This window comes from Neoarius graeffei, chromosome 11 (assembly GCF_027579695.1).
Source record: "Neoarius graeffei isolate fNeoGra1 chromosome 11, fNeoGra1.pri, whole genome shotgun sequence".
In the NCBI taxonomy this organism is placed as follows: Eukaryota; Metazoa; Chordata; class Actinopteri; order Siluriformes; family Ariidae; genus Neoarius; species Neoarius graeffei.
In genome coordinates, this window is record NC_083579.1 from 57684771 (window position 1) to 57706371 (window position 21601).

Here is a 21601-nt window from a genome sequence, read left to right on the forward strand (position 1 = left end):
GAGATTCCCATTGCTAACATAACATGTCATGCCTTGCTGTCAAGAAGTTGTGATTGCTCCTTACAAATAAGCGCACGGGATTTGGGGCTCAGCAATTACTCCTGTAGTGTGCATGGTTTACTGATGCAATTTTCTCAGTTTGCAGAGGCTCGGATGTTATCGTAAGCAGAAACGTTTGATTTTCTCAGTGATGAATTAGATAGTATGAGCCCCTTTACACACTATAGTTATTTTCAGCTTATACCTCCAGTTCTCTTTGCAGAACAGACAATCCTTGCTGCCCACATCATTAGACATTTTTCTCTTTTTTTTTTTTTTGGTTTGGAAATTTAAAAAAAAAAGTGACCATCACATGATTGACGGCTCTTGCATTTATTCTGAGATTTAAAAAGTTGTGTATTGTGCAATCTGCTTTCGAGACCCATAGTCAAATTTAAGAGCAACAGGTTTTGTTTGGGGTTTTTTTGGTAAAGACATTGCATCAGCAAGTAAAAAAAAAAAATAATGCAAACAAAAACACAGAACTGAGACAATTGAGACCACTGCTCAAGGCGTTTCGATATTTCTGCTTTCGAGACCCAGAGTCAAATTTAAAAGCAACAGGTTTTGTTTGGGTTTTTTTGGCAAAGACATTGCATCAGCAAGTTAAAAAAATAATGCAAACAAAGGCATGGAACTGAGACAATTGAGACCACTGCTCAAGGTGTTTCGATGTTTGCTTGACAAATGGGTGCACAGTGAGCGATCGTTAGCAGCCGCTGTAAGAAGAGAAATAGGTCTCTTGGACCCATAAACAGTGTCTGGTTTATCCATAATCTCATTGGTTTTGCAATGTCTCATCTCATCTCATTATCTCTAGCCGCTTTATCCTGTTCTACAAGGTCGCAGGCAAGCTGGAGCCTATCCCAGCTGACTACGGGCGAGAGGCGGGGTACACCCTGGACAAGTCGCCAGGTCATCACAGGGCTGACACATAGACACAGACAACCATTCACACTCACATTCACACCTACGGTCAACTTAGAGCCACCAGTTAACCTAACCTGCATGTCTTTGGACTGTGGGGGAAACCGGAGCACCCGGAGGAAACCCACGGGGAGAACATGCAAACTCCGCACAGAAAGGCCCTCGCCGGCCACGGGGCTCGAACCCAGGACCTTCTTGCTGTGAGGCGACAGTGCTAACCACTACACCACCGCGCCGCCCGGTTTTGCAATGTACATACGCAAACTCACATTAATGCTGAAGTATAACTCTCAGGCCTGAGGCTGAGTGTGTGCGATTTGGTCAGATATGTAAATTTCTCATGCCCATTAAATTAACTAACGTCTGAGCCACTTTTTTCAGACATAAACCACCAGCCTGTGAATTCAATTGATCATACTGTACAGTATATTCAGACTGAAAACTACTGCTTGAGAATTGCAGTGAGCAGCTGTTATGACCGGCCTCAGCCTGTGGCGGCGCTGTGGTGTGCGCTGTACACGGCGGTGTGTGTGATATAGGGGATGAAGAAGACGTTTTGCAGCTGTTTGTTGATAGAGTAGATGTGTTTGAACTGGAGGCTCACAGCTCGAGGTAAGCAAATAAATAAAAATAAAAAAAAAGCTGTTTTATGTAATTAATAGAATATGAAACAGTTAACTGATAACGACGTTTTGGCAGTAAATTACTGCACGAATTTGCTTGTTACACCAACATACGTGACAGAGCTAGCGGACTAGCTTCGTGTCTCACTAGCTGCTAGCGAGTTCAGAGCGGTTTAAATGGTCAGAAGCTGCTGAGTGTTACACATTACACCGCTTCAAAATGAATTAGTTCCCCTGTAGTGCTGAGTTCTACACACGACTTCAGGTAATTTGGTTTTCTTTCTTTCTCGCTGGTCACTTTAAACATCAGAACGAGGGGAAAAAGCTCAGTGACTTTAACCATAGCATGGTTGTTGGTGCCAGAAGAGCTGGTTTGATTATTTTAGAATTTTCTGATTTCTTGGGATTCTCACAGAAAGTCTCAAGAGTTTAATACGAAAACGTCAAATGAGCAGCAGTCTCTATCTCTCCATATCTCTCTCTCTCTCTAGTTTCTGTGGTTGTGGGTAAAGTCAAGTCAACTTTGTCAAATACGCTATACATGCTCGACATACAGCACAGATGAAATTTCAGTCCTCTCTGACCCACGGTGCAAACAGGCAATGCAATAAATAAAAATAGAATAATTGAAAAAACAAACAAACAACAATATAAACAGTATAAACACTCTAGATAGGGACTAGACATAGACTAAACAATATAAACAGTATAAATAAACAGTATAAACACTAAAACAAGACATAGACTAAACACTCAGACAATATAAACAGTGTAAACACTAGATAAGAACTAAACACCTAGACAATATAAACAGTATAAATAAACAGTATAAACACTAGATAAGAACAAGACATAGACTAAACACTCAGACAATATAAACTGTGCAAACACTAGATAAGAACTACACACAGATTAAACACTCAGACAATATAAACAGTATAAACACTCTAGATATGAACTAGACGTAGACTAAACACCCATATATACACACACACACACACAAATTGGTTCAAATAACCAAACAGTCAAGGGCACTTGCGGTATAGCAGGTAAACATGAAATAAGCAGTATAAACAAACTAGCAGCTGTTAAAGTGAGGTAGTGCGGAATAAAGAGAAGTCTGATGTAATTATTAATTCAGATAAACTCTACTACCTTATTAGACATAATTAATTTCCCTGAGGGAACCCTCCCAAAGGGATCAATGAAGTTTTATCTAATCTAGACATGGGTTGTTTTACAATCAGGGTCCACAAGCTAAAAATCACATTTAACACTTATCTTCAATATCAAAAGGCTTGACTAAATAAACTTGGTTGTTTATTGTAGCCCTGTGATAGCTCTCTTTACCATGCAAAAAAAATTTGGTGATAACGTTATTTTTGGTGAATGTATGGCAATATAGGTCATATTTAGCAAAATTACTCGTGTCATTTAGAAAAAGTGCTTTTTTGACCACAGGTAGCTCCAAAAGGGATGCACTTAAATCATTCTTTATACCATAAAACAAATATTTGGTTCCATATCATTGGAAACATAGTTAAGTTTTAATGTTGAATGCCAGTAAGTTTTCAGACTATTTTGATCAAATATTAGTATGTAATTGTGTTAAAAAAAAAGTCCTCTCTGAGACAGCTAATTTTTCAATATAAAATAACATATCTAAAATGATTATTTTCATCCTAAAATGTGGTCAAGATATTGGGACATAAATATTAGAGACAACTAACACAAAGCTTACAGACTTGTATTTAAAAGCACTGTGGAAGTAGTGGATTCTGAATTGTCAAAAAAAAAGTCCTCTCCGAGAATCACTTCATTTGTTTGTCCCAGCCCTGCTTAAAGCTCCACTTCATTTACTTAGAAAAAAACCTAAATAGTTCATGAACATGCCATAATATTAGGTGAAGGTTATGGACTACTAACAATTTTTTAACTGTTGGAATTGTATTTCTATCAGCTATTTTTTGACCAGGAGTCTTTGATAACATTTTTGCGTCTTTATCTTATAGCAGATTACACAAAACTACCATACACATATGTCAGAAAATTACCTGAAATCTGTTCTTTAACTTGTCCTTCACTTAAAAACTGGTACAAGAATCAGTTTGAATTTTGGACCCCTGTGACACAAACTTTGTACCCTGATTGTAAAACAACCCACATGTCTGTGAAGATTCTCAGTCATCCAGGTCATAGTAAACTGTGGGTGGTCAAAGAGAGCAACTGGACTTGCTTGAAGATTCTTGAAGACGTTTCACGTCTCATCCGAAAGCCTCCTTCAGTTCTGTCTAACTAATAGGGAGTATCAGGTGTCGTTGAGTCATCAGTGACCCACACCAACAGGATGACTCAATGACACCTTAGGATTGCTTTTCATCCATGAGAGGATAAATAAAAGAAAAAAAGCACAACTTTATTCATCACACATTTGTGAAATTTCCTCTCTGCATTTAACCCATCTGAAGCAGTGAATACACACATGCACACACGCACACATACCCAGTGGACAGCCATGCTAACAGTGCCCAGGGAGCAGTTGGGAGTTAGGTGCCTCGTTCAAGGGCACCTCAGCCCAAGGCCATCCCATGTTAACCTAACCGCATGTCTTTGGATTATAGGGGAAACCGGAGCACCCGGAGGAAACCCACGCAGACACGGGGAGAACATGCAAACTCCACACAGAAAGGCCCTCGCCACCCGCTGGGTTCGAACCCAGAACCTTCTTGCTGCGAGGCGACCGTGCTAACCACTACACCACTGTGCCGCCCGGTGGTGTAGTGGTTATTAGTCAGACAGAACTGAACAAGCCTTTCGGATGAGAGGTGAAACGTCTTCAAGAATCTTCAAGCAAATCCAGTTGCTCTCTTTTACCACCTACAGTTTACCTTATTAGACCTGCGTTCACCCCAAATTGGTCAGAAAGGAAGGGAGAAATTTTGAAATCTCTTACCTGAATATATTGGGTGGGGTTTTTTTTTTAATTAATCAATTTATTTGCTTGTACTTGATAAATTCACCACAAAACTGAGATATAAAATATTTTATAAAGCTTTTGTAGTTTTCTTATATCTTAATTTGTAAGAGTACTGATTTTTTTTTTTTTCTTTCCCCCCCTCTTCTTCATGTCCTAGCAGGGAGCTGCTGTACATGACAAGATGTCCAGACAGGGTACTCTCACTGCAGCAGTGGCAACCTTGTTAGGAGCCACGCTTGGAGGACTGTTCCTGTGGCGTAGTATATATGCACAGAAGAGAAAAGCTCTCAAAATCCCAAAGGACACTCATCTGTTGCCTGTGGAGCGACTCAGGCGTCTGGAATTAAGCAGCGCTGCTGTTCAGCATCCACAGCAAGAGCTTACGCCACCGTCACGAGCACAAACTTCCAAATGTCTTTCGTTACCATCTATTGAGAAGTTACTAGAGGTGCCAGCGATGGTGGTGAGCTCATCAGAAGAGTTTGAAGAACACTGGCCATTGTTCCAGAAGGACCTCTCAGTCTTCCCTGTCCTGGGTTTGGACTGTGAATGGGTAAAGAGCATGCGTGTAAGAGGGGCATCTTCAAGAATTCAAATCCTCTGTTGTTAGAGAATGTCCTCTTTCACAAGATGTTGTCTTGCCTTCAGGTGTCCATCAAAGGCAAAGCATGTGCAGTGTCTTTGCTCCAAATGGCTACGTACTCGGGCCGCTGTATGCTGGTCAGACTGCTGGCGTTCCGCGATGCCCAACTGCCTCTTCCCAAAGGCCTACTGCAGGTGCTGAGAGACCCTCATGTGCTGAAGGTGGGCGTTGGCTGTTATGAAGACAGCAAGCGCTTGGCCAGCGACCATGGCCTGGCCCTTGTGTGCACAGTGGACTTGCGCTACTTGGCACTTAGACAAAGGTAATTATTGTAAACACACTCAATCCTAGTCATTAAAGAATTAAAACAGTTTAAGAATTCCACTTAAAAGAAATTCAATTCAGTGGTATGAAATTGTACCAGCATAATGGCACTGTTTAGATACAGAGGACGTAATGGCGGATTAGCTGGGGGGGTTGGGTTTGAGCCCCCAGCAAAGTGGATTAAATGCATGTCAAATATCATTGCACTAGAATAATATCCATAAAAGTTTAATTAAGATTTTTCCACATTTCATCGCCCCAGATGTCTAACAAACATGACCTTTAGTTTGTTTAATCACAGTTTATTGGGGGCGGCACGGTGGTGTAGTGGTTAGCGCTGTTGCATCACAGCAAGAAGGTCCGGGTTCGAGCCCCGTGGCCGGCGAAGGGCTTTCTGTGCAGAGTTTGTATGTTGTCCGCGTGGGTTTCCTCCGGGTGCTCCGGTTTCCCCCACAGTCCCAAGACATGCAGGTTAGGTTAGCTGGTGACTCTAAATTGACCGTAGGTGTGAATGTGAGTGTGAATGGTTGTCTGTGTCTATGGCCCGATCCCAATTCTAATTTCTACCCCTACCCCTTCCCCTTGGCCCTTCCCCTTGAAACTGAGCTACAAGGGATAGGGCTTGAAATTCAACCCCTACGTATTGGGATAGCCCTTCAACGATCGCATACGTCATCGCGTACCTCCGTCAGTGTTTACGTTAGCAAAACGCGACCAAATGCGTCATTGGCTGCGACCAGCCGCTACAGTCAGAGCCAGAGGCAGAACCAGAAATCTCTGCTGGCAGGGTGTGATTTGTTAACTAACACCACTGAATGGGATATCTTTGGCGCTTCGTGCACCACATCCGACAGAATGAGGTGTCAGAACACTCATGTAAACAATAAAAGCGAGAATAACAGAACAAAACGTACGCAGTCAAGCAACCGAAAACAATACTCACTCCCAAAGCTTTTTAGCAGCAGCTTGGATTTCAGAAATCGCTGCTCATTCTCAGCTCGAAAGCGAATCAAGCGGCGTGTTTCCTCTGGATAACAACTTAAAACACGTAAATAATGGAGAAAATACATTTATGACAATCTTTCGCCCCGGGAACCGCCATCTTTCTGAAATCCGCATGAAATCTTGCTGAAATCCGCATGGCATTGTGGGAAATCACTCAAACCCCTTCGTTCGGAGTCAGCTCCAGGAAAATCTCCGTTTGGAGGGGTACAGAAGCCCTACCCCTTCCCCTACCCCTCCGCGTTAACTGGGATTGGGATACCCCTACCCCTTCATGTGAACGCGCAAAATGGAGGGGAAGGGCCAAGGGGTTGGGCCAAGGGGTGAAATGGGATTCGGCCTATGTGTCAGCCCTGTGATGACCTGGCGACTTGTCCAGGGTGTACCCCGCCTTTCGCCCGTAGTCAGCTGGGATAGGCTCCAGCTTGCCTGCGACCCTGTAGAAGGATAAAGCGGCGAGAGATAATGAGATGAGATGAGACAGTTTATTGGCTGTCAGCTGAGAACAGAATTTGAGCTTCGGTATATTCAGGTGACACACAATGCAAGAGGTTGTTTTATAAGGTGTAATTTCCCTGTTTATTAGCATTTCTTTTCAAATAATTTTCAATGAAACTTTCAGAAAGCCATTTTATTGCCTATGCATATTAATGTTAATACGGCAGGATTGACTGACCATAGTTCATTCCATAAATGATAAATTCTGAATAGAAAGATTGGATTTTCTGTCCAGTTGGTAATCTGTTTGATTATCTGTTAGGAAAAGGTAGCCACCATATAAACTGCCTCACAGATCCTAATTTAAGCAGCTCATGAAAACACTCCAGTAGATGGATTGGATGCTCTGAAGTGTGACAGATTAGAGGCCAATCTAGAATGAAGACGAGTCCGTGAATAAATCTGTCTAAAATTATATTTCCAACTGAAAACTTTTTAAGATGTTTTGTCTCATCTTTTGTGTCATGACAGGTACTGGGTGCCATAAACTGGTCCTGTCAAGAAACAAATTTTGTTGCATGTTTAAAAAGTAATTCTAAAGTTGGATATGGGCTGAGGGGCACGCAGATATTTTGAATCCAAATAGATTCAAGAACGCAAGCTTCTTGCTGCTGAGATTGATATGAATTAAATCTTGCTGAAGCGAAGCAAAACATCTCCCCCCCCCCAACTTGGTTTATAATGCATTTGAATAATTTCTTCAGAATTTGCAGTGAGATTGAAATGTCATCTTGGCAAAATTTTTCATGTAAACACGGCACATAGTTTGATATTTTTCAGTCTGAGCTACAGGTGTGTGTGTGTGTGTGTGTGCCGCCCCCCCCCCCCCCCCCATTTTACTTTGCATAAACATGGGATCTTTTTTCTTTTCTTTTTCATTCACGCAATCTAACAGAAATCACACCAGTGATTTGTGGATGAGATTGAAGACCTCTGGTAGCTTTAAAGGAACAGTCCACCGTACTTCCATAATGAAATATGCTCTTACCTGAATTGAGACGAGCTGCTCCGTACCTGTCCGAGCTTTGCGCGACCTCCCAGTCAGTCAGACGCAGTCAGACGCGCTATCACTCCTGTTAGCAATGTAGCTAGGCTCAGTATGGCCAATGGTATTTTTTGGGGCTGTAGTTAGATGCGACCAAACTCTTCCGCGTTTTTCCTGTTTACATAGGTTTATATGACCAGTGACATGAAACAAGTTCAGTTACACAAATTGAAACGTGGCGATTTTCTATGCTATGGAAAGTCCGCACTATAATGACAGGCGTACTAACACCTTTTGCGCGCTTCGGCAGCGCATTGATACGGAGCTCAGATATCAATGCGCTGTCGAAGCGCGCAGAAGGTGTTAGTACGCCTGTCATTATAGTGCGGACTTTCCATAGCATAGAAAATCGCCACGTTTCAATTTGTGTAACTGAACTTGTTTCATATCACTGGTCATATAAACCTATGTAAACAGGAAAAACGTGGAAGAGTTTGGTCACATCTAACTACAGCCCCCAAAAATACCATTGGCCATACTGAGCCTAGCTACATTGCTAACAGGAGTGACAGCGCGTCTGACTGACTGGGAGGTCGCGCAAAGCTCGGAGAGGTACGGAGCAGCTCGTCTCAATTCAGGTAAGAGCATATTTCATTATGGAAGTACGGTGGACTGTTCCTTTAATAATTATTTAGTGAGTGAGTGAGCTGTCAGTGAGCATTAAAGTCCCTGTACAATTTAATTTATATCAGTTATACTTGTCACTTGTATGAATCCAGAGATCCTTTTGTAATCAGTTGTGTCTTCTGAATCCTGAAGGCATGCAGTACTGAATAATGGCCTGAGTTTAAAGTCCCTGGCTGCAGACCTGCTCAATGTCACCCTGGATAAATCACTGGAGCTGCGTTGTAGTAACTGGGAAGCTGAGAACCTGAGTCAGGAGCAGGTGGAGTACCTCCTTTCATTTGTAAAACTCTGAACTTTTGATTTACTTTTTATACCAGTGGGTTTTTAACCACAGTTTCCCCGATGTATGATCATATAACCATTAGCTTCAAGCAATGTAAAGAATCATTTCAGCTGCCAGCAGTTTGAGAGTGATGCCTCCTCACAGACATTACATTTTCCTTGTATATGCTGTAGATGTTCTACGCAGCTCGTGATGCCCAGGTCTCAGTCTGTCTTTTTCTCTACTTACTGGGACTCTACTCTGAGCCGTGCCTGCTGAGTGAGGACGAGACTGCCTTCTCAAAGCTGGCTGGCCGCTGCCAGGGCCTGGTGGATGTGCCCTTCAGGTGGCGCAGTGAAGGGGATGAAGGGGAACGCAGGCGCCGGTGCCGCAGGTCTACTGTAGACAGTCCTGAGTCTGGTGATCAGCAAGTACCAGACCCACGCAGGAACAAGCGGAAACCTCTTGGAGTTGGGTATTCAGCCAGGTAGAGCATGCCATTTTTAAACGCATCTCAGCTGCCTTTGTAATTCACACTTATTGAATGTGCATAGATATTCATACACTCACTGAGCACTTGTACAAGAGCACCTACACATTCCTGCAATTGTCTAATTAGCCAATCACATAGCAGCAGTGCACTGCGTAAAATCATGCAGCTACAGGCCAGCAGCTTTGGGTGGTGTTCACATCCACCGTCAGAATGGAGGGGGAAATGTGATCATGATTTTGACCATGGCATGGTTGCTGGTGCCAGATGGGTTAGTATGAGTATTTCTGTAACTGCTGATCTCCTGGGATTTTTATGTGCAACAGTCTCTAGAGTTTTACTCAGAATCGCCCAATAAAGAAAAAAAAAACATCCAGTGAGGAGTAGTTCAGCAGACGGAAAAGCCTTGTTCAGTAAATTGTCAATGGAGAAAGGCTACAGTGGCTCGGATTACCGCTCTGCACAGTTGTGGTGAGCAGAAAAGCATCTCACAATGCACGACACATCAAACCTTTAGGTGGATGGGCTACAACAGCAGACCACCATGTCTGGTTCCACGCCTGTCAATCAAGTACAGAAATCTGAGGCTACAGTGAGCGCAGGCTCACCAAAACCGGACAGTTGAAGACTGGAAAAACGTAGCCTGATCTGATGAATCTAGATTTCTGCTGATGCGCACAGATGGTAGGGTCAGAATTTGGCCCCAACAGCATAAATCCATACAGTCCAGGCTGGTGGGGGTGGTGTAATGGTGTGGGGAATGTTTTCTTGGCACACTTTGGGCCTGTTAAAACCAGTCACTCACTTGAATGCTATGACTGTTGTTGCTAACCATGTCCATCCCTTCATGGCCACAATATACTCATCTTCTAATGGCTAGTTCCAGTATGATGATGCACCATGTCATAAAGTAAGTCATCTCAGACTGGTTTCATGGACATGACAAGGAGCTCTATGTTCTTCATTGACCTTCCCAGTCACCTGATCTGATTCTAGTAGAACACTGTTGGGATATGGGAGATTCACAACATGAAAGTGCACCTGAAAAATCTGCAGGAATGCGGTCATGTCAACATTGACCAGAGGCTACGTCCACATTAATGCATTTTAGTTTTAAAACTGCATCTCATCTCATCATCTCTCTCTAGCCGCTTTATCCTGTTCTACAGGGTCGCAGGCAAGCTGGAGCCTATCCCAGCTGACTACGGGCGAAAGGCGGGGTACACCCTGGACAAGTCGCCAGGTCATCACAGGGCTGACACATAGACACAGACAACCATTCACACTCACATTCACACCTACGGTCAATTTAGAGTCACCAGTTAACCTAACCTGCATGTCTTTGGACTGTGGGGGAAACCGGAGCACCCGGAGGAAACCCACGCGGACACGGGGAGAACATGCAAACTCCACACAGAAAGGCCCTCACAGGCTACGGGGCTCGAACCCGGACCTTCTTGCTGTGAGGCGACAGTGCTAACCACTACACCGCTGTGCCGCCCTTTTTAAAACTGCATTTAAAATGAAAATGATCTCCGTCCAGACAAGTGTTTTTTAGCTCTGTATCAGAAATAATCTGTCCATATGCCTGAAAACGCATCTCGTGACCATTCATGTACACTGGGTAAGTGTGTGCCGGTATAAACAGCTGAAACGTTTTTTCTTCCAGCAAAGGGTCACGTGATGGGAGCATGACGAATCTGGGAAGGATACGTTGAGCCTCAGACCAATCAGGAAGCAAACATGGTGTCTGCATTATTGTTTCCAAAATTTCTGCCTGTCTAGACTAAAATGCAACCCTGGAGTTTTCAACCTATTATGGGGACAACAGTGTTTCCAAGTGTCTGTTTTATGGACTCAACTCTGTAGTATGGACTCCAGGTGTAAACGTAACAAAAGTGATGCTTTTTAAAACTAAAATGTATTAATGTGGATGTAGCCTGAGAGTAAAGAGAGGCCCCACCCAGTATTACAGTGTTCCCAATAAAGTGTAGGTTTTCATAAGTGTGAAATCTTCTTGCTCTTATGAAAAATTTACAAATAAATGAATTTGTATCCAGCTTGATAAGTGAGGCTCACTGTGTGTTTATTTTACCCACTTTCAGGAAATCCCCCTTATATGACAACTGCTTCCTTCATGCGCCTGATGGCCAGCCGCTCTGCACGTGTGACAAGAAAAAGGCAAAGTGGTACCTTGACAAAGGAATAGGAGGTACTTCACAAACACATTGACTTAATATTGACTGAAGCAGTTGTATTGTAGCTGAACTGGCAATCTTTCTCAAAATTATTACAATTAACTCCCGAATTTGTAGAGGGTTAGCTTGCTACCTGTTTCACCTGGTTAATGTTCATGAATGAAAATGATCTGTTATGAGATATGACCAGGCAAGTTAAGGATGCACAATGTCATTTATTAATCATTAGTGAAAAATATATATATATGCACACACACACTACCGTTCAAAAGTTTGGGGTCACCCAGACAATTTTGTGTTTTCCATGAAAAGTCACACTTTTATTTACCACCATAAGTTGTAAAATGAATAGAAAATATAGTCAACATTTTTCTGGCCATTTTGAGCATTTAATCGACCCCACAAATGTGATGCTCCAGAAACTCAATCTGCTCAAAGGAAGGTCAGTTTTATAGCTTCTCTAAGAGCTCAACTGTTTTCAGCTGTGCTAACATGATTGTACAAGGGTTTTCTAATCATCCATTAGCCTTCTGAGGCAATGAGCAAACACATTGTACCATTAGAACACTGGAGTGATAGTTGCTGGAAATGGGCCTCTATACACCTATGGAGATATTGCACCAAAAACCAGACATTTGCAGCTAGAATAGTCATTTACCACATTAGCAATGTATAGAGTGGATTTCTGATTAGTTTAAAGTGATCTTCATTGAAAAGAACAGTGCTTTTCTTTCAAAAATAAGGACATTTCAAAGTAACCCCAAACTTTTGAACGGTAGCGTGTGTGTATATATATTACATAGACACGAGTGTTTTACTGGGAAATACACCACTATTTTTCATATGAGCTACGTTCAGGACATGGAGACTCAAAAACGTGGGATAAATCTCTATATGTTACTCGTGAGGAAATCAGTGAATTGTTTTGACAAATTTGGGTGCTTATTGTTTGTGTCTATATAATAAGAAAATCACACATTGGCTTGAAGAGATGTTTATCTTCTCGTGTAGGAAAAACTTGCATTTTTCATACAAAATACATTGCGGATCTGAGTGACCCGTTTTCCAATATTTCATTCCATTGACCTCACTCGTGGTATTTTCCCGTTGACTAGATGACCGTTGTCAACATGGTGAACTGGTTCAAAATTAAAATTCTTTTGCCTGAGTGTGGGAAAGACATGTCTACTTGTGACATGCAAGTAGACTTCCCAATAGTTTAGTCATTGACAAGCTGGAATGGCAGAGGATCATGGTGTTTCTAAATTGAATATGTATAGAGAGTCCTAGATCTTTTAATAAATTAGGGTAAAGATCTCGGTGGGGGTTTTTTTCTTTCTTTCCTTGGGCTGTTGGAATACATTAAATTATATATAGATCACGGGCGCAGATAGAGGGTGGGATTCGTCCCACCCAGATTTAAATTCACCTCGTTCGGTCCCCCCTACTTATAGGGAGGAAAAAACGTCTATGCTGTCTTTCTTTGCATAAGGCAAACCTCACGGAAAAATCAAAAGACTAATTACCATTCGGTTTATTGAGGTGCACAGCAGTACATACATAGTTGCAACGACTCACATAAAACAAAACAAAGACTGATATTCGGTTGGTTGAGCTGCGCAGACTGCACAGGTTGCAAGCTCGAGCTTGGTTGCTATGGTTACCCACAACAAGTTTGACAGGCATATCGGGGACAGCTCCTAGTTCAGGACCCCAACAGGGCATGATGAAGGGTGCCAAACCGAAAAGGCAGAAAACGATTGCATCGTTTTTTCAAAAAACAACGACTGTAAGTACAACCCCGATTCCAAAAAAGTTGGGACAAAGTACAAATTGTAAATAAAAATGGAATGCAATAATTTACAAATCTCAAAAACTGATATTGTATTCACAATAGAACATAGACAACATATCAAATGTCGAAATTGAGACATTTTGAAATTTCATGCCAAATATTGGCTCATTTGAAATTTCATGACAGCAACACATTTCAAAAAAGTTGGGACAGGGGGCAATAAGAGGCTGGAAGAGTTAAAGGTACAAAAAAGGAACAGCTGGAGGACCAAATTGCAACTCATTAGGCCAATTGGCAATAGGTCATTAACATGACTGGGTATAAAAAGAGCATCTTGGAGTGGCAGCGGCTCTCAGAAGTAAAGATGGGAAGAGGATCACCAATCCCCCTAATTCTGCGCTGACAAATAGTGGAGCAATATCAGAAAGGAGTTCGACAGTGTAAAATTGCAAAGAGTTTGAACATATCATCTACAGTGCATAATATAATCAAAAGATTCAGAGAATCTGGAAGAATCTCTGTGCGTAAGGGTCAAGGCCGGAAAACCATACTGGGTGCCCGTGATCTTCGGGCCCTTAGACGGCACTGCATCACATACAGGCATGTTTCTGTATTGGAAATCACAAAATGGGCTCAGGAATATTTCCAGAGAACATTATCTGTGAACACAATTCACCGTGCCATCCGCCGTTGCCAGCTAAAACTCTATAGTTCAAAGAAGAAGCCGCATCTAAACATGATCCAGAAGCGCAGACGTCTTCTCTGGGCCAAGGCTCATTTAAAATGGACTGTGGCAAAGTGGAAAACTGTTCTGTGGTCAGACGAATCAAAATTTGAAGTTCTTTGTGGAAATCAGGGACGCCGTGTCATTCAGACTAAAGAGGAGAAGGACGACCCGAGTTGTTATCAGCGCTCAGTTCAGAAGCCTGCATCTCTGATGGTATGGGGTTGCATTAGTGCGTGTGGCATGGGCAGCTTACACATCTGGAAAGACACCATCAATGCTGAAAGGTATATCCAGGTTCTAGAGCAACATATGCTCCTATCCAGATGATGTCTCTTTCAGGGAAGACCTTGCATTTTCCAACATGACAATGCCAAACCACATACTGCATCAATTACAGCATCATGGCTGCGTAGAAGAAGGGTCTGGGTACTGAACTGGCCAGCCTGCAGTCCAGATCTTTCACCCATAGAAAACATTTGGCGCATCATAAAACGGAAGATATGACAAAAAAGACCTAAGACAGTTGAGCAACTAGAATCCTACATTAGACAAGAATGGGTTAACATTCCTATCCCTAAACTTGAGCAACTTGTCTCCTCAGTCCCCAGACGTTTACAGACTGTTGTAAAGAGAAAAGGGGATGTCTCACAGTGGTAAACATGGCCTTGTCCCAACTTTTTTGAAATGTGGTGTTGTCATGAAATTTAAAATCACCTAATTTTTCTCTTTAAATGATACATTTCCTCAGTTTAAACATTTGATATGTCATCTATGTTCTATTCTGAATAAAATATGGAATTTTGAAACTTCCACATCATTGCATTCTGTTTTTATTTACAATTTGTACTTTGTCCCAACTTTTTTGGAATCGGGGTTGTAAACTGTGCCTTACTTTATTATATCACCTTGCAATTTTTTGATAGTCTGTTCAAAGTAATGTCGTAGTGAAAGTAAAATCGTACAGAGTAGAGATGCCTTTCTGGTAGCCTCCTTCTTTCGGTGGTAGCCTGTAGATACAGTGCTCAGAAGGCAGTTTTAATGTTTAATCTGGCGTTCCCTGCCATAATTTCAGCGAGCATATTGTTTCATAAGGAAACTTTGCGAAGAGTTGTTGACTGACTGCCGCTCACGCAACACACAGGCATAGTTAGAAAGTCAACACATGTTGACAACACATGGTGGGGTTAGGGTTGGTTTGCTGGCAGCTTTGTCCCCCCCAGTTCAAAAAACGTATCTGCGCCCCTGATATACTGTAGATTACAGTTAAGCAAAATGTATTAAACAACTTGGTGTTCAATCATTAATTCTTTAAAATTGTGTTCCACATTGTGACAATAGTAATGATGGTTATGATGCATTTAACATCGTGTTGTATTTATTATATTGTCCTCATTATGCAGATTTCTTTCGAAGTGGTTATTTTTCATGCATGTTGTTGCTCGTTTTGCACTGATACGTTTTATGTTGCACTGCATGTTGTCCAGGATTTCACTGTCACTTTCTTGCACCCAGGTTATGGAGAATGCTATTTTGTTTTACTATATTATGATCTACTTACATGGCTAGAATATCAATAAATCTGTAATTTTAAAAAGACCTGTTCAGGACAGCATTAAAGCTTGTAAATCTGCTGCATACGGTGGTGTTCAGTGTAGCCTCTGTCTGGTTCCTCAGAGCTGGTAAGCGAGGAGCCCTTCATTGTGCGTTTGCTATTTGAGCCCTCGGGCCGCCCTGACTCTCAGAAGGACTATTACCTTACAGCCAAAGAAAATCTCTGTGTGGTGTGTGGAAAAGTGGAGTCTTACATCAGGTTTGTACAGAAAAAAAGCACCGTGTGCTTTTGGGCATGCTTACTTTTGACCTAATAATACTGTATCCGACATGTACTGTGTGTAAACCTGTAGCATGTGCATACACAGGGCACTAGACTTTGTTGTTTTCAGACTCTGTATCTCCTTTTTTTTTTTCCCCCCTTTCTCTGTTAGAAAGAACATCGTTCCACATGAGTACAGGCGCCACTTCCCTGCTGAGATGAAGGACCACAACTCCCATGATATCCTGTTGCTGTGCACTTCCTGTCACGCGGCGTCTAACGTGTACGATGGCTTCCTGAAGCAACAGCTGGCGGATGAGTTCTCTGCCCCACAGGGCTGTGAGGACGGTGTAAGGGTGCTGGAGGATTCGGCTCGGCGGAAGGTGCGATCGGCCGCTCGTGCCCTTCTCAGTGCCAATGACAGCATGCCTGCTTCCAGACAAGAAGAACTCCTGTCAGTCGTTCGTGCGTACTTCTGCAAAGAAGGCGAGGAGAAGGAAGTCACTGAGGGAATGCTGCACACAGCTGCCAACCTGGACACTAGGTGAGTGAGCCCGTGCTACGTCAGCAACATAATCATGGATTTTTGCAAAGTACAGCCTGGTCCATAAATATCTGGACACTGACAAAGTTATTTCAGCAGTCTATGACAATTTAAATTTAATAATGAATCAAAGTTCAGACTTTCGGTTTTAATCTGAGGGTATTTACAGCTGAATCGGGGGGAATGGTTTAGGAGTTGCAGCACTTTGTGGGGCTCTTTTTTATTTTTATTTATTTATTTTATATAAGAGAGACCAAAAGTTTGGCAAACCAGCACGGTCCTAAATTAGTCATTTTTAAGGCTTGGCTGCTAAGTCCTTTGCAGTCAATGACTGCTTGATGTCTGGAACCCATAGACGACATCATACGCTGGGTTTCTTTCCTGGTGATGCTCTGCCATGTCTTTACTAAAGCGGTCTTCAGTTCCTGCTTGATCTTGGGGCGTTTTGCCTTGAGCAATTGAAATGCATGCTCAGTTGGGTTCAGGTTGGGTGACTTTGCCATTGCAGAACATTCAACTTAACATCTTCGGTTGCTTTCAAAGTATACTTTGGGTCATTGTCCCTCTACATGTCTGAGTTTTAAAGTACTTGGCTGAATCTGAGCAGATAATATAGCCTTATACACTTCAGAATGAATCCTGTTGCTGCTTTTGTCAGTAGTTGCAACAATAAATGCAAGCAAACCAATTCCTCTCGCAGCCATACATGCCGACTCCATAAGAAGAGGTTTTACTATATTTCTACTCGGAGCTTTAACATTAGCATGTTAGAAGCCGAGGCATGGTGTGCTTCAGATCACGAATGGTTCCTTCTATTCTCCATAATACTATCCATCCATCCATCCATTATCTGTAGCCACTTATCCTGTTCTACAGGGTCGCAGGCAAGCTGGAGCCTGTCCCAGCTGACTATGGGCGAGAGGCGGGGTACACCCTGGACAAGTCGCCAGGTTATCGCAGGGCTGATATTAGTCTTGTCTGTCTGTAGGATGTTGTTACAGGGATACATCCCATCCATCCATCCAATACATCCCATCCATCCATCCCATACATACAAACAAACTCTAATCTGGTCCTGCTGTTTTTGAGGCTTGACACTGGTTTACATCTTGTGGTAAATCCATTACAATGGTGAAACCTTCTCTTGATTGCTGACTTTGACACGCATGCACCTACCTGCTGGAGGGTGTTCTAGTCAACTGTTGTGAAATGGTCTTTTCTTCACCATGGAAATGATCCGTGTCATTTCCGTTGTTTCCTATGGTCTTCTGGGCTTTTTGGCACCCCCGAGTTCACCAGAGTGTTCTTTGATTTGGCCATGCCTAATATTTTTGATATGTCTGTGATGGTTTTTAGCTCATCTGGCCATAGGCCAGACTGGATGAGCTTATGCAATCACGTGTCGTCTGTCCGTCCATCCAAAATTTGCAAAAATCATTGCTACTCCGACAGGATTGATTGGATTTTGATCAAACTCGCATACAATTTTCTCCAGGTGGGTGTGCATAAAACCTGTCAAGACAGTGGCGCCACCTGTCTTATTCACGATTTTATGGGCGTCTTGGCCAGTATGAGCTACAGCCTCGTTAAGGGCCGCCCCCCGCCAAGTGATGGCTTGCTTTACTGGGGCTGATGGCTCATTTAGATTATGTTGAGCGTTAACAGCCAAAGATGAAACGAATGCAAGCTCTGCACTTGAAATCAGCTCTAGACCTTTTATCTGCTTGCTTGTAAATGAAATAAAGAGGGAATAACACAAATGGCCATAGCACAGCTGACCAACCGATTGTCCAATTATTTTTGCCGTCTTTAAAACAAAAAAGGGGGGCCCTTGTACTTCCTGCACTGGCCTGAGTTTCACAAAAGCATCGTAGCACAAAGATCTTCGTTAAATGGTAGAGCGAGCAGCGCAATGAACGCTCACCCTATCTCTCGCTTAGTTAAGCTGCTCTTAGCATTGAGAGGCTTTTGGGAAACCCAGCCCTGTTTGATTTGGAAGCAAATACCCTCAAATTAAAGCTGAAAGTCTGCATTTAATTAATTTCAACTCCAACATACTGTGATACAGCTAGTAATAACTTTGTCAGTGCCCAAATATTTATGGCCGTGAGTGGAGCAGGGTTGGGTGTTTTTTTTGTTTTTAAATGAGTCTAAGCATACCTTGGGTCATCTTCAAAACCTTGTATTTGTTTAAGATCGGAGGTCATTTATTTTATACGAACAGTGGGCAGAACCATTTCCTCCTTTGACTATCATGATCTTGTTAATTAGTGGGAGTAACGCACAAAGCTTGGTGCCTTTGTATTGCTCAAACGTGTTGCATGTTTTCATTTATGCTTCGGTGTAATGGGTTTTTAGGCTTATTGCAGTACAAGTATCAACTTCTGTGCAAGGACACACAATAAATTTCCCTCTACACTTGGATAGAGCTAACCATAGAGTTTTCACAGTAGTTCATTGATTTTTGGCTTTTGTTAGAGTGCAAGTGACCTGATGTTCTTAAAGCACTGTGCCTCTATTTAAATATATAAATGGCTTTTAAAGGATGGACATTTATAAAATAAGTGTAGGTGTTTTAAGTTTTGTGGAGAATTCATTAACATCACTGGTTTGTGTGCTTTCTTTTGAAAAACTTATCACCTGGTCATGTCTGTGTGTAGGATCTTTAACGAGAGCTACGTGCCACACGGGCTGAAGGTAGTACAGGTGTACGCTGAGCGCGGACTACGCGGTTTGATCGAGTTGGAGCGGCGCTGGCGTCAGCACTTCCTGTCCAGCATGCAGCCCAACTTCCTACCTCCACTGTGGTCTGTCGACCACAACCATGAGAAATACGTACGCAAGTATGGAGAGAACCTGCTCATTAATCTGACCTGAGCGCGCGCACTTTCCATAGAGGTAGGCAGAGGCAGCTGGGCAAGACCCAGACGGCCTTGTCCCAAACCTGTGGTGGTGTATTTCTGAGAGATGAACTTGTCCTGATCTGATATTGACTCCTATATTAAGTGAGCCTAACACGAGTTCTAAGACTGTAGATGAACTGGGAGAGGCCAACCACAAGCTCTTGATTGTGAGTTCACTGTGATGAGGTAACACTACTGACTAAGGGGTTGATGAGAGTAAAAAAAAGGTGCAGGAACTAAAATGATGAAACGCATTGTATTTACGACGTGAAAAATAGTGAATAGTTCTCAACTTTCCTTAAAGTGAAACTTGTATATTTTTTAACAGCCCAAACCTGCTCTTGATTTATTAAAATAAAAAATATATATATAATATTAGTTAAAATTCTTGCAGGTTTGTGGTCCTATTAAAACTTTTTTGTATAATTGTGTGGAAAATCTAAGGTTTTGCAAAATGGGGCTGTTTTGTGTGTGGGTTTTTTTGTTTGTGTTTTTTTTTTTTTTTTTAAACATGCTTTTTCAGTCTTTATATTTCTATAATTACAATCATGCTCTTCAGAGTATGTTGGTCTTTTAAGACGGCCTTGGCGTGATTCTAAACTTTCCACCTTAAAACGATTAACTCATTTCTTCATTTGTTGAAACTTTTTAGCCTGTCTGATTCATGAGCATTTTTTTTTTTTTAATTTGGCATACATTTGGGGAGGATTTGGCCACACATTGCTTATGTCCATTTTCCAGAATTCCAAACATCAGTCAGGACACCTCAAAGTGCACATTTATTGCATCTTTTCCCCCCTGACTGCCTTGATTTGGTGTCTGGCTCATGATCCGTAACACTGAGTGGCATCTAAAGCTCGCCATCTAACAGCCAGAGAGACAGCTCCATTAGCACAAATGAGTAATTGTAATTCTCATAATCTTTTGCAAATAAGATTTCCACTTTTGAGCATGCAGAATTTAAAGAAACTACAGCTTTTTTTCTTTTATTTACATTTGTCCAGATGTAAACTCATAAATGCTGTTATGTTTCCTTAAATTGTTATTAAAATATATATTTAATGTTAAGATGTCTCTGTGAGGTGCTGGTGAAAATGTCGTAAGGAACGAGTCCTGCTCATCCCGTATCCCGCTGTTTAAATACACGTTACACAAGGCATTCCGTTCACAATTTTACTTTTTATTATTTACAAAATCACAGTTAAATAAATAGTTTGTAAAAATGTATACAAAAGATTTTCTCTCTCTATGTTTCAAATGAAGGATTAACATGACAGTGGGTCAAAAGAGTCATTAGTTGGAATTTAACATTTTAATTAATTTTTTTTCTTTCTTTTTTTTACAATCTGGTACTGCAGAATTAAGGCCTCTTTGATTTTGGCATCAGAACAATCTGTCAGTAAAATGTCGTAGTCTGAAGCATGTCCAACACATGCTAATATATTCACAGTATTTAATAAACTGAAAGAGGAGAATGACAGAAGAATGACATCATCCATTGAAAAATGGCACCTTGTCACATTTAGGGCTCGTCACAGTTCATAGGGTTAAGTGCATTATACTGTCACCTTGGTTTTTGTGACTTGAGTACTCTGAAACATGTACCAGTGCATAGCATGTCAGGGAGTATGTCTAAATTACCACTGAAAAGCGAGGCTGTGTTCAGCGTTGTTAGTCTGTGGCGATATGGATTTTTAACTTGATGTCACAATCATTAATTATACCTCTATCTGGCTCAAGCCCTAGTAATTACTGTTCAATACCATAGCATCCATAATTCTACATCTATATTCCGTATATCCTGAATTTTTGCTGACGAGGACCTACTGCTTCATCTTAAAATGTTTTTTTTTATATTGTGTGACATACAGCGCTAACAAAAGTTTTGAGATTGTCAAGAAAAGTCAAACGTAATCACCATTATATTTGTACTTCTGGATGCAGTGTTAACTTTTAAGTGATTTTATGGACGAGAGCTAATTTTAAAACGTGAAATAAAATACCTTTTTGTATCCTGATTTAATTTGCATCGGTTATCCAGTGATCTGTTGATATTGCTGTAATTTTTAAGAGTGTTCTTGTAATGCTAGAATGCAGGCAATGTGAACGGCTGGGAAATCACGATACAGAAAGCAAAAGCGACTGGAAGTTGGACTGAGGCACGACCACGTATTCAAGACCAACTGCTCATTATTGCTTGTATTTTAGAACATCTCTTAGAGCA

General features: G+C 41.8%; 1 protein-coding gene across 5 annotated transcripts; it reads left to right on the forward strand.

Moving 5' to 3' along the window:
• Positions 1–1504: 1504 nt before the first annotated feature.
• exd2 (exonuclease 3'-5' domain containing 2) lies at positions 1505–20445 on the forward strand. 5 transcript variants are annotated; one of them, XM_060934334.1, is made up of 9 exons: positions 1505–1578; positions 4727–5134; positions 5215–5471; positions 8778–8904; positions 9102–9394; positions 11503–11609; positions 15792–15927; positions 16103–16474; positions 19135–20445. In XM_060934334.1, the coding sequence occupies exons 2-9, from the start codon at positions 4748–4750 to the stop codon at positions 19349–19351; spliced, it is 1896 nt and encodes a 631-aa protein (XP_060790317.1). In that variant the 5' UTR covers positions 1505–1578; positions 4727–4747; the 3' UTR covers positions 19352–20445. The 5 variants fall into 5 exon arrangements, with proteins under 5 accessions (XP_060790317.1, XP_060790316.1, XP_060790320.1 ...); XM_060934333.1 differs by having other exon boundaries at positions 1512–1578; positions 4724–5134; XM_060934337.1 differs by having other exon boundaries at positions 1512–1578; positions 4724–5119.
• Positions 20446–21601: the final 1156 nt, after the last annotated feature.

Bases quoted from the DNA above. Each gene is read 5' to 3' on its own strand.
- exd2 (XM_060934334.1), top strand. From the start codon at position 4,748: ATGTCCAGACAGGGTACTCTCACTGCAGCAGTGGCAACCTTGTTAGGA. The intron at 15,928-16,102 runs GTTTGTACAGAA...TTTCTCTGTTAG, and splicing joins AAAGTGGAGTCTTACATCAG to AAAGAACATCGTTCCACATG. The intron at 16,475-19,134 runs GTGAGTGAGCCC...GTCTGTGTGTAG, and splicing joins GCTGCCAACCTGGACACTAG to GATCTTTAACGAGAGCTACG.